This window comes from Oncorhynchus gorbuscha, linkage group LG10, assembly GCF_021184085.1.
Source record: "Oncorhynchus gorbuscha isolate QuinsamMale2020 ecotype Even-year linkage group LG10, OgorEven_v1.0, whole genome shotgun sequence".
Classification (NCBI taxonomy): Eukaryota; Metazoa; Chordata; class Actinopteri; order Salmoniformes; family Salmonidae; genus Oncorhynchus; species Oncorhynchus gorbuscha.
Window position 1 is genome coordinate 56769830 of NC_060182.1, and position 15446 is coordinate 56785275.

Consider the following 15446-nt stretch of genomic DNA (forward strand, 5'->3'; position numbering starts at 1 on the left):
TATTGAAAAAAAAGATACCTAAAAACAAGAACAGAGCGAACATTAAAGCAATCTACAGTTGTCACTGGCATAACATGCTGTAAACCCCCTTGAGACAGCTGGCAGAGTATGATTCTCTCGCTCTTCCCATTAACAGGCGTTGTATTGTTCTGTCCCTGTGATCCTTTAATGCTGTCCAATCGAGCCCGGACTATCTTGAAGGGATTTGGCCAGGGCTGATTTCGGGAGGTTTAAATAATGTTGGATTTGCATCAGATTCCGAGATTGAGTCAAAGCTGATCAGAGCCCTCCCCTAACCCCATGACAGGCTTCTGCCCTCTCGACTGGGGAAGATGGGGCAGATGTTTCAGTGGGGGGAATTGTGATGGTGGATCGGGGTGAACAGTGGTCACATGACAAGGGTGGAAAAGACATCAGCAACGGTTTGATCTGTTGGGCTGAGCCTCGACCATGAGCCAAAGGGGATCAGCTGGTAGCACATGTTTCAGCAGGGAGGATGGTTGCCAGGCAAAATACCCCCATCAAAGGAATGACCCAGGAACGAACCACCGAGGCAGGGATCCCTCAGCAGTCAAGGGGGAAGGCTGTGAGTCAATGTATTTAACACATATTGCACTCTCCTCCAACACTTCATTTTTGTATTATTCAAACCAAATTGAACATGTTTCATTATTTGAGGCTAAATTGATTTTGATGTAATAGATTAAGTTAAAATAAGTTCATTCATTTATTGTTGTAATTGTCATTAAAAATAAATATGCCGAATAATTGGTATCGGCGTTGACAAATCATAATCGGGCGACATTAAAGTCACAATACCAAGCCAAATGGGCAGCGCAACATGATGCATTGCCAAGCATCGATGTGAACGAGGGGGAGAGAGCTCGAGACTGAAGGGGAGGATGAGGGACTGGGAAGCGTCATGGTGTTGAAGCGGTTGTGAAGCGTCAGCTGGCAGTGAGGTGTAATGTATGGTGGCTGAATTTTTAAAAATAAAAAATAAAAGAGTCTTGTGGGCCTCCAAACGCTGAGCTATACACATTCCCATTTTCCCTACTTAAAACACTGGGACGGAGATGAAAGAAGTTCGATCCCCCCTTTCTCTGTTGAGCCAGGTCTGAGGGCATCCCCCAGCTGCCTGAGCCTGGCCCTCGCAGTCCCCTGGCCGGGCCAGAGGCGTGTGAAAGGTTCATTACCACTCACACCCCAGTGTGTGTCTGTGTAGGGCCCAGAGAGGGGGGGTATACTGTACCCGGCAGCAGCAGCACAAACAGCAGCTTCACACTCCATCATTTCCTACTTCTCCAACTAAAAGGATTAGGGGGACCTTCAAACAGAGGGTGATTGGCCAGAAGACCGCAGGGGCCACATTCTGGAGAACCACGGCGGATGAATGCCTCTAGGAAACACGCCCTGCAACCCAACCCCAAAGGATGTGGTACGCAATCAGATTGACCTAAAAAAAAATAAAAGGCTTTCTTAATCAATGGGGTTCATGTGGGACCAAACTTCTCACTAGACCTAAATGCAAAGGGTACAGTTGGTGACCTGTAGACAAATTGGGCCGGTGCATGCTAACTTTTCAAAGTTGCAGTTTGTGATTTTTATACAGTTTCCATCAGACTGGGGACTGAGCCTGACTAGGGCCTTTCAGTCACTTTCAAGCCTTTCCAGTTGGCTCGGCGGCGGCACCGCCTCGCGCCTAATTGACTACAGAGCTGCCTTTTCACTGCACTCCCCATCCCTCAGTTTTAGCAGGTTGGTGGAACGCTCACATGAAAGACACAGCAAAGCCACGGTATTAATGCGATATGAATCTTTCCCCAACATTGCATTGTTTTCCTCCCTCCCTTTCACTCAGAGTTCGTGACCAGAATCCCAACAATGCGGGAACAGCGGGGAGGGTGGAAATAAAAGCTGCTCTGTCTCTTCCATTGCATAAAATGTCTCAAATTCACAACTCAATCATGTAAATACCAGCAGCTCCTCAAACACCTTCTGTCTGCAGTTTAGAAAAACTCCAGTAAGAGAAGGAACCATCACAACACTGATACAGGTAGAAAAACAGGTTATGCTCATAACTGACACATCAGAATCATTTCAAAAATCTGAATTAAATCTGGACTGCGTCAAATAATGCTGTGTACATTTCCAATTTGGCCATTATCAGAATATTTGGGAAAAGAAAAAAATAGACAACACTACTCCATCAAAACAAATAGACTCCGCTGCTTACTAGAACAAGCACACTCCGGGATACAGAGGAAAATTTGCCTCCAGAAACATCAACCCTATGACCGTACCACCGCACCATATGCCAATGTCTGGGTCCATGAGACACAATCAAAAGTATGTGGACATCCTGGGAAATTAATATGGTGTTGGTCTCCGCTTTGCTGCTATAAGAGCCTCCACTCATCTGGGAATGCTTTCCATTATATGTTGGAACATTGCTGCAAGGACTTGCTTCCATTCAGAAACAAGATCATTAGTGAGGTCGGGCGATTAGGCCTGGCCCACAGTCTGCTTTCCAATTCATCCCAACGGTGTTCGATGGGGTTGAGGTCAGGGCTCTGTAGAGGCCAGTCAAGTTCTTCCACACCGATCTCAAACCATTTCTGTATGGACCTCGTTTTGTGCACGGGGACATTGTCATGCTGAAACTGGAAAGGGTTTCCACCAAACTGTTGCCACAAAGTTGAAAGCACAGAATCGTCTAGAAAGTCATTTTATGCTGTGGCGTTAAGATTTCCCTTCACTGGTACTAAAGGGTCCTAGACTGAACCATAAAAATACAAGTAAAAAAAAAGTTTAAACCAGCCCCAGAACATTATTCTCTCCAACAAACTGTACAGTTGGCACCATACATTGGGGCAGGTAGTGTTCTGGCATCCTCCAAACCCAGATTAGTCCGTTGGACTGCCAGATGGTGAAGCGCAATTTATCACTCCAGAGAACGCATTTCCACTGCTACAGTCCAATGGGGAGAGCTTTAAAACACTCCAGCTGACGCTTGGCATAGCACATGGTGATCTAAGGCTCGTGTGTGGCTGCTCAGCCATGGAATCCCACTTCATGAAGTTGCCGACAAACAGTTTTTGTGCCGACGTTGCGCTCAGAGGCAGTTTGAACTCTGTAGCAACCGGGGACAGACAATTTTTATGAGCTACGTGCTTCAATACTTGGCAGTGATGTTCTGAGCTTCTGTGGACTATCACTTCACGGTTGAGCTGTTGTTGCTTCTATAGGTTTACGCTCCACAATAACAGCACTTAGTTGACCGGGGCCGATCGAGCAGGGCAGAAATGTTACAAAAACTGACTTGAAAAGGTGGCATCTTGTCACACATTGCAAGTCACAGCTCTTCACTCAGGCCATTCTGACAATGTTGGTCTATGGAGATGGCATGGCTGTGTGACTCCACCTACACCGTTTCTTGCGATATGAAACAAGTTGCATAGCGTTAGTAATGTTATCCATGCTCCAATAAGGTTAGAGAAAGGTTAGGCTAAATTCCACATGGAAATCCAATTTAACCCTGACTGATAAAGAGGTTCATAAAAATCTTCGAGGGCCTCGTGTGGTATCAAAGGTGTGATGAACTGAAAGCTGAAGTGTCTGGGCCACAGAGACACGGTACTTCAATGGAGGATACAGTGGTGAAAGGCAGGCTTTTTAAACCCCAGAGAGTGAGATGGAACATTGAGTGAACGAGCAGGCATGTTTGCCAGCCAAGATAAGTCCCATTAAAACCAAAGCACAGAAAACAAACAAAGAGAAGTCTGTCGTTATACATTATGCATCGACATTGTACAAATGTTATCCTGGCACCCTAGCTAACGTGATAAAATGGAGATGCACGGGAATATATATATTTTCCTCTATGATCCGCTTGGAGAGGCAATACTAATTAAGGTTGGAAAAAATACATGTGCACATTTGAGAGAAAGGAGAGCAACATATGCTACTCCCCTATTTTAGTTTAGACCAGTGATCAACTGATCTATCTTCAACACATTCCTATGTCTCGTGCTGTTGGTGCTAGGTGCACCAGATTCAGCTGCCCTGTGTGCCGGGTAGGCGAAGTGTTCCCATTTTGAACCATTTCATGTGTCTGAAGGTTCAAACCGACATCCCAGCAGGCCTGGAGAGAAAATCAAGTGCACTATAGGCCTACCGCTGTCCAATCGGATGGCATAGACTACCGCGTCTGCAGTAACATAGCAGGGTTAAAAAGCAAGCTAAAGCAAAATTGATACTGAGAAACTTTTAAAACAATGACTAGAGACTTAAAATACAGCAGAGAGCTTCTGTAAAATAAAATGATTTAAACATATGCTCACTCAGCTGTGCCTCAAGTAATACAACTGTTTCAATATCGGTGTGATCAAGTAAATGTAAACTAAAAATCTGCTTGAATTGGCAGGGCAATTCAAACCAAGCCAAGATGCAGGTGATGTATTGGGACTATAGCCAACTGCACAAAACTCATTGCTACAGTACTATTTTTATCAGGTTACCGTTGCATAGGCTGAGCGGTACTGATCTAGAGTAAAAAAAAAAAAGTTTGTGACCACCGATTTAGACCCACAGAAGGGAGGTTGTGTCTATTCTGTAGTGATAAATTCTGCACATTTGTGATAAGCAGAGATCATCAACACAGTTCCTCCCTCTTCCCTGCCATCTACCAATCCCAGTGCACGGAAGCAGAGGGCCAGGTAAACTGTGGACAGAATCCCTGGCTAATCGGGGAACGCATTTTTCACGCTGTTCTCCCGCTCTCTACTGGTGTGAAGAGACTCCAAACAGGGGCCTTGAGCCGGCGTCCATCGTGCGTTTGAAGTCTCTGCCAGCAAGCAACAGATTAGCATCTAGTCCAGAGAAATGGGCCCTTTCAATTGTTATTTCCTTTTGTTTGCTTTAGGGCTGCAGTGCCAAACATCTCTATAATAAGGTTGGGCACCGTGTGCGAGTTGAACAGCTGCTGGGGATAAATGGCAGAGCACACTGGGGGAAATTAAAGATTTAAAGGGTAACAACTCACCTGATGTGATTGACCACTGTTTACCATTACTCAAGAAACTCAGATCCAGTCAATGATATTGGCAGACTTGTCAAAAGGGGCCAGCGGTTCCCTCTGGTAAAATGGAAAACAATCCATTCCTATTACCCTAGTGGTTAGAGTTAATTAACGAGGATGTTTCATACTTCAAACAGCTACTTATTGGAATGTGCTTAATGCCAAGTGTGGCACGTTAAGTCTCGAATTGCTAACTAGGACTAGTGAGCAAGAACCGATAAACTGCTGGAACCAGGATGATAACGGGATCCAGAGAGTCAGTGGAGGAGAGGACAGGCCTTTCCCCAGGGCAGCTCTGTCCAGTCACAGATGTCAGTTTTTAGAACCTTGTTTGATGCTTCAACTGTGACGTGGGGCCAAATGAGAGGGGATTGAGCTAGGCGTATGGCAGATTGCCACGAGCTCGTGACGCGCGGTCATGTGGAAGTTAGCTTGCATTCCATTGCTTTTCTACAGACGAAGGAATTCTGGTTGGAACATTATTGAAGATTTATGATAAAAACACCCTAAAGATTAATTCTATACTTCGTTTGACATGTTTCTACGACCTGTAATATAACTTCTTGTCCGACCTGTCGGATGGACTTGCACGAGTGTTTGGATTTGTTTATCAAACGCCCTAACAAAAAGGAGGTATTTGGACAAATTAACTTTATCGAACAAATAAAAAATTTGTGAAACTGGGATTCCTGGGAGTGCTTCTGATGAATATCAAAGGTAAATGAATATTTATAATACTATTTCTGACTAATGTTGACTCCACAACATGGCGGATATCTCTTTGGCTGTTTTGGTCTCTGAGCGCTGTACTCAGATTGCTGCCTGGTATGCTTTTTCCGTAAAGTCTTTTCGAAATCTGACATAGCGGTTGCATTAAGAGCCAGGGTAGAAGGTGGAATTGAAAATCTACTTGGCGATAGAGCTTTAAGCCACACTTGAGACATTACACTGTGTCCCCTGATACAAGATGTTGCCATGGGCAGACTTGGAGAAAACACATTTAGCCGCTTCCTACGGTCAGGCGATTATTGTGTCATCAGCCACTGAGTGGAGGGTTGGGGTAGGGAGGCTTACAGGCTGGGGAACTAGAAGGCTCTCATTTCCCATGATCCTTGTTCTCCAAGCCCTGAGGCAGCGGTTTGAGTCGGGGTGACACGCCGCTCTAAAACTGGGGTGGTTTTGACCTGTGCTCCGGCCAGTTACCAGGAGAGGCCAGGCGGGTACATTACTGGGCCTTCTCAAACCATTATAGTTCCAAACACACAAATAAACACCAGACTATGCGTACCACATGAATGCCAGCCGACATGTACTTGCGGGCTACATCGCATACAAAGCAGGGAATTATTTTTATTTGACCCAAAAGCCATACTTATATGCAAGTAAATATCATTAATAGGAGAGGCACCGTGGGCTGGAAACAGCCAGATGGCATTTAAAACTCATTTGTCATACAATGGCTAATGTGGAGGTGCGAACAATGATGCACGAGAAGGAAGAAAAGGTGTTTATACGATCACGGAGAACTGAGCTGGCCGTGAACAGTCTCCACTAGGCCGACCTGTGCTGCGTGTTCCTGGCCGAGCTGCTGGAGGCGAGAACTTGGCGGACGTGGCACACGACAACCCGCTGACCACACCGCCTGGCGTACATTACGGACCATCTGTCACCCAAGCAATACGTCCCCGATCTTTCCTCGGTGGAAAGACTGAAGGCAGACTAAGCGAGAGGGAGGTCTCAAATCTGGCACTGGGGTCTGGAGCTAGTGCGACTGTGCAATTCTCAGTCTCCTACGGTGAAGAGAAACTGCAGAAGCGTGCGATCACGCAAGACAACATGGTGTCTGAAGATAGCAGTTAACAATAAAATAATCTGACACAAAGCAATGTACAAGGCCAAAAGACCAACAAAAATGGGGACAGAGAAGAAAAAAAAGAGGCAGCAAGAAGACAGTCACTGCCATGAAGCAAAATGTAGAATACGGTTGGGGCTGCTCTGTTCAAGATGCTAATACAGTCACTTTGTTCAGGGAGCGATGCCGCAAGCTTTGTGGGGGCGCAGTGCATTGTCTCCCTCTCCTCCACCCCTCCATTTCTGGCCTTTCATGGTTTTCCAGAGGATCCAGGAGGACAGGGGAGAGAGTGCAGCTGGCTGACTCTTAAAACTTGTGCCTCCGAGCAGCGGCAGAATTGAAACAAAACTACGAGGCGCTAACAATGATGGCAGCTAACCGCGCCTACGCAATGGATTGAACTTTGCTGAGCTCCCAAGTCACAACTTCAAATGAAAACTCCTAACCCTCTCGTGTTTTATCTCAAATGCCCGAGGACAAGGGTCCTCACAACAAACAGACAAATAAACTGAAATGCAAATGAGGATGCAAAATAACTATCCCAGACGCTTCCCTTCAAGCTCAAAGACACTGAACAATGCAGTGCAATGTGCTAACAAGTGTAGCCCATTTCTCTCTTAATACCATACAAGTAGGTAGGGCAGCGAGGGTTGCCTACAGTTGCACCGACTGAGGTATGATAAATAAATAACAATCTTTCTGGGAAAATTATCTGTGGTGTGCTAAGCGCGTGAGTCTATGAAGAGAAGCCCTTCAAATAGACGCCAGCAGTTTGGGGAGCCAATGAGGATTAATTAGACCCATAACAACGTCCAGCAGACAGCCCTGTCAATCACTCAATCCGCCACCTGTGCCAGTGTCACCTTGGCTTCCATCATCTGCCAACCCTTTCTTCCCAGTAAAAGATGATCTACAATAGATCTAAATGAGCTGCCTGTCAACCAACACAGTAAACACCACTACTGCTTTTTGCGAGTGGCTAAGGGGAAGGGGTGTTGGTTTGTCCTGTATGATGGGGTTGGCACAGAGGACAGAAGAAAAAAAGAAAAATATTTCCTGCAACGCATCAGGTTATTAACAGATGTGAAAAGCTAATTACTGTGCTGGAAAGAATCCGACACGCTACCTATTCTCTCCCTCCATCTCAGTCTCTGGAATATTCAGACCAACATGGACTCCTGGATTCAATTAGCAAGAAGTCGTTTAGACTCATCTCCCACAGCCATCGTTACTACCGGAGATTAACCAAGCGTGTTGCCAGTGGCACCAAAGTAATCGACACAGGGATTTGGCCTTTGCCGCAGTTAGACTCACGCAATATTCAAAAAAGCCCAGGGACCATCTTCAGTTGGGCGATGGCCACACTGACAACCGTGGCCAATTCTGAACACACAAAAAAACAGGAAAATGACACTACGCCGCCCCCTACCCTGTGCAGTATTAAACATGAAGGTCCTGCTGAAAGAAACATCAGAAACTGTGTGTGTGTGTGTGGGGGGGGGGGGGGGGGGGGCTAACTAACAAAATAGACCATTGTCGTCAAAAATCACCAGTCTAGAAATAGACAAGCTCAGCTTTGGCCCAAAAATGTGTAAACCTACGAATTCTTGCCGTCCCTGAGCGGTAGGAAAATAACCTCTGCTAATATCCAATACTGGGGAGCTGATTTTCCATGGGACATTACGTGCGTGGGTCTTACCATGGGAGGCAGATGGCCAGAGTGCTGGGGGACCGGGAGAGACGTTAATTGATCGTCACGGTCGGGCATCTGAGCAGACGATTTGAGAGCGAAGCCGCCAGTCTTACAGCGAGGAGAGGGTCGTTAAGGGGCTGAGCGCCATCCATCAATTAAGCAAACAAATATAACAGTCAAGTAAAGCAAACTGATAAAATTAGGCCATTACATGGCAGTAGCTTAATGTGAATGCATGCATTCTTCTGAACTGCCCTCCAATTCAAACCACAGGTTTTCAATGTGGTTCAAGTCCAGAGACCAAGATTGCCATTGCAAAATGCTGATTTTGCAGTCAATTAACAATTTCTTTGTGGATTGATGTCCACTATGGGTTATTTTCTTGCTGGAAAATCCACATGCAGCCAACTGTCAACCTCCTGGGCTGGCACAAGTCTAGCACATCCGGTCGGAGTGCAGAGGCATCTGCGGTCCTGTCCTCGATTGCACTCTGAACCCTCAGCAGATACAATCTCGTATTGGCATCTCGCTATAAATCTATCTTTAACCTGAACATGAGTTGGCAGCCAGCGGGCGACAATGTTTAAAGACCACTCCGCAAGAAAACACCATGGCCAATAAATTCTGCACAATGCATTTGTATTAAACCAAAACTTGTGTAAGTGCAACCCAATTAGAATGCATTGTACTGCAGGCCCTGTGTTTAACCTGCTGAGGACAGATCTGAAAGGCGCTGCATCTGCATTGGCCGTGCAGCATTTACGGTGATACCTCTGCAGAAATCAGCTGTCGGCAAGGGAGGAAGTTTGTGTTTATACAGGACCTCCCACCCTCAACCGTCGCTCGGTGAGGCAGAACGGAGCATGAGTCGGCATCTGCAGTTGCAGTTGCCTCCATGCAAAGCCGCAGACCACATTTTTGGATCAAGCAAAAAATTGGCTTAAGGTTCTCTCAGCGAATGGAGAATATGTTTCTCTGATCTCTTTTGGGCAACACTGCTTTGATCATCCCCTGCCTGCTTTTAGGTACTCACCCCAACCTTCATCCCGGGTGCCAATTAATCTATTCCTCGGTCACTGGGGCAGGAGGATCACAGTGAACCTAACCAGGTAGCCTTCGACTAGGGTGGCACACAGGACTAGCGCTGAAGCTCTGCAGGGTTAGCAAGTGCAGCAGGCAGTGTTTATGGCCTTATACCCAGTAGTCATGACATGAGAGCAAGGCTCTGTGGCACTTCAGCATCAATATGGGGTGGAGGGGAGAGGGGAGAGAGGGCTGGATCAGTGGTATAAATCCACACTTGAAAGAGCAGCTCAATGAAGCTCCACCTCCCATCGTTTGTAGTCTCATCTCTTCAAGAGTTTGCGGGATGTTGAAAAGTTCTCAGGATCAGGGAGCTGCCGCAAGGCAGAATCACTGAACCTTTAACACTTCCCATCATCACCCTCTCCTTGCCATTAGGCAAGGTATCTGGGGTGTGGGGTGGTCTAGAGACAAGGGACGGGGTCATAAGAGACATACACCGGTAACACCTTTTCAAAATCAACTAGAAGTGGGGTTTAGATATCATTTAAAATGTAAAACTACCATAAAAAAATATATAGCATACATTTCACCACTAACAAGACAATGCTAAAATAGCTATTGGCTCAAGGTCAAACTGACAACTGTGGTCTGCGTCTCATCCTTCAGTCAGGACAAGGACCCCAGGCCGGCCTGATGTGGAGGAAAAGCTTTTCCTTAAAGGAGGACTTCGAAAAGATTGTGACCCCATTTGTTTCCCAAGCGATTTAATAAAGACGATTTCACACTGTCAAATGTGGAGAAGTTGCCGTTCATTAAAAAGTGAGTCGCAGGATTGAGATTGCCATAGCTTTAATCCAATTAAGGGTAGCACGATAAAGGGAATTTACTGCCAGCCAAGGCTGCCCACCCACCCACAGTGACAATGACAACACTAGAGAGGAGGAGAGCGCGAGCCCCTGGGGGACTTCATGGAGAGATAAACCCCAATGAGCCTGGGAAGCCAGAAGGGGCTATAAAACCTGCTACTAGAACTTTGCTCGCTTACGCATGAGAGCATAACGTAGGATACATTTCTGTAGAATCATATTTCTGGTGACACTCCGCTAGACTATAAGCGTGGCACTTCGCAGCTGATGACTTGAGGGGAAGTTAGGGGTGAGCAGTGCATACAGGTGTTTATTAATCTGCCTCAAACTTTGGCTGACCGTGACTTATGCTGAATCACCCATATCACAGTTAGTGCCATCACTCGCCGCAATATCCTCTGGTGGCGTATGCCGGGGAGAGAGGTTTAAAAGCCCCTTCGAAACAGAAACAGTGACAACTGGAGGATAAAGGATTAATCTCAAAACAAGGGAGAAAGTTATTGAGCCGAGGCTTTATTCGCTGTTGCCATTTTGGACTGAAGCGATTCAAGTGATGCCAGGGCTCTGGTAGAGAGTGCAATCAAACTGCACCAGAGGGCCCCTGCATGGTGGCGTGTCCATCCTCTGAAATAAACCAGATTACAATTGAGCAGGCCAGGCCTGCCCAGCCTTGGCCCAGTTTCAGGGGGTCAGCGCCCCAGCCACCTCACCGGGAGAAATCGGGAGGTGCAGCTGTCCGGCCGGTCTGTTCGCCACAGGCAACCAGGCACTGCGGCCACGCAGTCCCCACCTCCCTGACGGCCATCTCCGGACACATGGGAGGAAGTGAACACGGGGAAATATGGTGCTCACACTCACAGGTCACTTACTGTAGTCTGTTTTTACTACTGGTTTGTGATTAAGTGACACGCCTTGTTCTAGTCATATCCAAGCAAACCGGCTATAAAGACACGCTTGAGTTTGTTCTAAGTTAATGTTTACAGCGACCTCATTGTAATACAGACCAGACATACAATGAACACAAATATAAAAAAGCAACATGTAAAGTGGTTGTCCCATGTTTCATGAGGGGGAAGGAAAAAAACGATCGCAGCTTATTTTGCTACAATTTTGCACACAAATTGTTTACATCCCCGCTAGTAAGCATTTCTTCTTTGCCAAGATCATCCATCCACCTGACTCGTGTGGCATATCAAGAGGCTGATTAAACAGCATGATCCTTACAGGTGACCCTTGTGCTGGGGAAGATAAAAGGCCACTAAAATGTGCAATTTTGTCACAACTATGCCACAAGTTGAGGGAGCGTGCAATTGTTAACCGCAATAATATCCAGAGCTTTTGCCTTATAATTTAAATGTTAATTTCTCTACCATAAGCCACCTCAAGTCATTTTATAGAATTTGGCAATATTTGGCTTCTCAACTGCAGAGCACGTATAACCACTGCAGCGTAAGACCTACATATCCGGCTTCTTCGCCTGCAGAATCGTCTGAGACCAGCCACACTGACAACGGTTGAAACTGCGGGTTTGCACAATCGAAGAATTTCTGCAGAAACTGTCAGAAATAGTTTCAAGGGAAGCTCATCTGCATGTTCACCAGAGTCTTAACCGGACTGCAGTTCGACATTTGCTCTGCCAAATTGGTTGTTGATCATTGCTAGACAACCATTTTCAGGTCTTGCAATAGATTTAAGTCAAAAGTGTAACTCGGCCACTCAGGAACATTAGTCTTCTTGGTAAGTAACGCCAGTGTAGATTTGGCCTTGTTTTAAGTTATTGTCCTGCTGAAAAAAAGTTAATTTAACTCATCCCAGTGTCTGGTGGAAAGCAGACAACCATGTTCTCCTCCCAGATTTTGCCTGTGCTTAGCTTCATTCCATTAATTTTTTTAGCCTGAAGCTCCCTAGTCCTTAAAGATTACAAGCCACCACCATGATGAAATGGATATTTGTGGTATTCAGTAATGTGATGAATTGCATTTTCTCCAAACATAACACTTTGCATTGAGGACAACAAAAAGTAAATTCCTCTGCCACATTTTTTTGCAGTATTACTTTAGTGCCTTGTTGAAAACAGGAAGCCCGTCAGTCAATTAGGTTACTATTGCACAGTAACTACAATGTAGTTACCATCCTCAGCTCTAGCAAAGCCAATACATTCTGTAATGTTTTAGCCTCGGTGAAATCCATGCGAGATTCTCTCCGGCAACTGAACTGGGAAGGATGCCTGTATCTTTGTGGTGACTTGGTGTATTGACACACCATCCAAAGTGTAATTAATAACTTCACCATGATCAAAGGGACATTCAATGTCTGCTTTTCAAATTATTACCCATCTACCAATAGGAGCCCTTCTTTGGGAGGCAATTGGAAAATCTCCTTAGTCTTTGAATCAGTGTTTTAAATTCACTACGCGACAGAGACCTTACAATTATCAGTATGTGTGGAGTACAGATCTAAGTATTATATCAGGCAGTAATTCAAAAATCATGTTACTCTGTGAGCAATCAGTGTTTGAGTCCATGAAACTTAAACACATTTTTCCTGAATGTATTTATGCTTGAAATTAACAAAGCGGTTGAATACATTTTAGCTTTTAATTAAAAAATGTCAACATAATTTTTATCAATTTTGACATTATGGGGTATTGTTTGTAGGCCAGTGGGGGAGAAAAAAAAAATTCAAAATTGAATCCATAATTTCAGGCAGTAACAAAAAGAATAAGTCAACGGGTGCGAATACTTTCCGAAGGCACTGTATAGACATACGAATATATATTGCATCCTTTCCACTTTTGAAGAAAGCTGGGCCTATTCAAATCGTGTACACACTGACTGTGGGCGGAGGTCAGTCAACTGATTAACCCTCGTGGCAGTACTACTCACCGCGGGCACCAGAAGCTTCTTGACCTCCTCCAAGGCTCTCTTCATCTTGATCTCGGAGCGAGTCTGTGTGTCCTCCACCGTGATCAGGACGTGAAGCTCCTCGTTTAGATGCTCCCAGTTGGGCTTGCCTCGGTTCTGTTCCTCCTGTGAAACAAAGAGAAGAGGGAGAGAAGAGCGACATGAGTGGATGTGACAGGCTCGGTTAGAGCGCTGCCGTTTTACATGACATAACTCATTTTGCATGCGTTGAAGAAACAGACATGGCGGGACACTAGGCAGCAGCGACATGCCCTTTTTTCCAGGACAACCCCCTTTATTTGATGCCGACGTCAAAAAGGGTGACAGCCATCCCTGTAGCAATTAATATCCGATGATTATGTACAGTTGAAGTCGGAAGTTTACATACACCTGTTTCACAATTCGACATTTTAATCACAGTAAAAATTCCCAGTCTTAGGTCAGTTAGGATCACCACTTTATTTTAAGAATGTGAAATGTCAGAATGATTTATTTCAGCTTTGTTTCTTTAAATCACATTCCCAGTGGGTCAGAATCTTACATGCACTCAGTATTTGGTAGCATTGACTTTAAATTGTTTAGCTTGTGTCAAACATTATGGGTAGCCTTCCACAATAAGTTGGGTGAATTTTGGCCAATTCCTCCTGACAGAGCTGGTGTAACCGAGTCAGGTTTGTAGGCCTCCTTGTTCACACACACTTTTCCAGTTTAGCACACACATTTTCTATAGGCTTGAGGTCAGGGCGTTGTGGTGGCCACTCCAATACCTTGACTTTATTGTCCTTAAGCCATTTTGCCACAACTTTTGAAGTATGCTTGGGGTCATTGTCCATTTGGAAGACCAATTTGCAACCAAGGTTTAACTTCCTGACTGATGTCTTGAGATGTTGCTTCAATATATCCACAATTTTCCTCCCCCATGATTCTGTCTATTTTGTGAAGTGCACCAGTCCCTCCTGCAGCAAAGCACCCCACAACATAATACTGCCAACCCGTGCTTCGACGGTTGGGATGGGGTTCTTCGGCTTGCAAGCAAGCCTCAACCTTTTTCCTCCAAACATAACGATGGGCATTATGGTCAAACAGTTATATTAATGTTTAATCAGACCAGAGGACAATTCTCCAAAAAGTACAACATTTGTCCCCATGTGCAGTTGCAAACCGTAGTATGGCTTTATGGTGGTTTTGGAGCAGTGGCTTCTTCCTTGCTGAGAGCCTTTCAGGTTGTCGATTTAGGACGTTTTACTGTGGATAGATAGTTTGTACCCGTTTCCTCCAGCATATTTGCAAGGTCCTTTGCTGTTGTTCTGGGATTGATTTGCACTTTTCAAACCAAAGTACATTAATCTCTAGGAGACAAAACGCATCTCCTTCCTGAGCGGTATGACAGCTGCGTGGTCCCATGGTGTTTATACTTGCATACTATTGTTTGTACAGATGAACATGGTACCTTCAGGCATTTGGAAATCGCTCCCAAGGATGAACCAGACTTGGAGGTATACCATTTTTTTCCCTGAGGTCTTGGCTGATTCTTTTAGATGTTCCCATGTCAAGCAGAGGCACTGAGTGAAGGTAGGTCTTAAAATACATCCACAGGCACACCTCCAATTGACTCAAATTATGTCAATTAGCCCATCAGAAGCTTCTATCAGACCTACTGTGCTGTCGATCAAAAAAAACAACATGGGTGTTTTAACAAAGGGCCCGAGAGAGCCATTTTACCCGTCTCCGAAAGGGGGCCGCTAAGCACTTTGAGGTGCTAAATTGAGACGCTGGTGAGCTTAGAAATGTCAGAATGGCATTTATTCAAAAACCACCGATCAAGTCGCGAGGAGGCCTTCAACACGGCTAAATAGAGGGCCATTTTAAAGTGAACACAATGGGGCCCAGTATTTGACTGGCGAGGCTGAGTGGGGAAATGGAATAGGTCAATTCAAAATGTAAGTCTTCAGACCTGGCTCAAAACTCCCGCACACCTAGCATTTTGAGAGAAGGGAGAGTGGAATATGTCGGAGTAAAATGCAAG

At 45.4% G+C, this 15446-nt stretch overlaps 1 protein-coding gene across 3 annotated transcripts in view; it reads right to left on the minus strand.

The window, feature by feature from the left end:
• Positions 1-15446, minus strand: part of qkia (QKI, KH domain containing, RNA binding a) — a 79740-nt gene that overhangs the window by 19941 nt on the left and 44353 nt on the right. For all 3 annotated transcript variants that reach the window (XM_046366437.1, XM_046366435.1, XM_046366436.1), the window contains exon 4: positions 13403-13546. In XM_046366437.1, coding sequence (XP_046222393.1) covers positions 13403-13546 — 144 coding nt within the window. The remainder of the gene's footprint in view (positions 1-13402; positions 13547-15446) is intronic.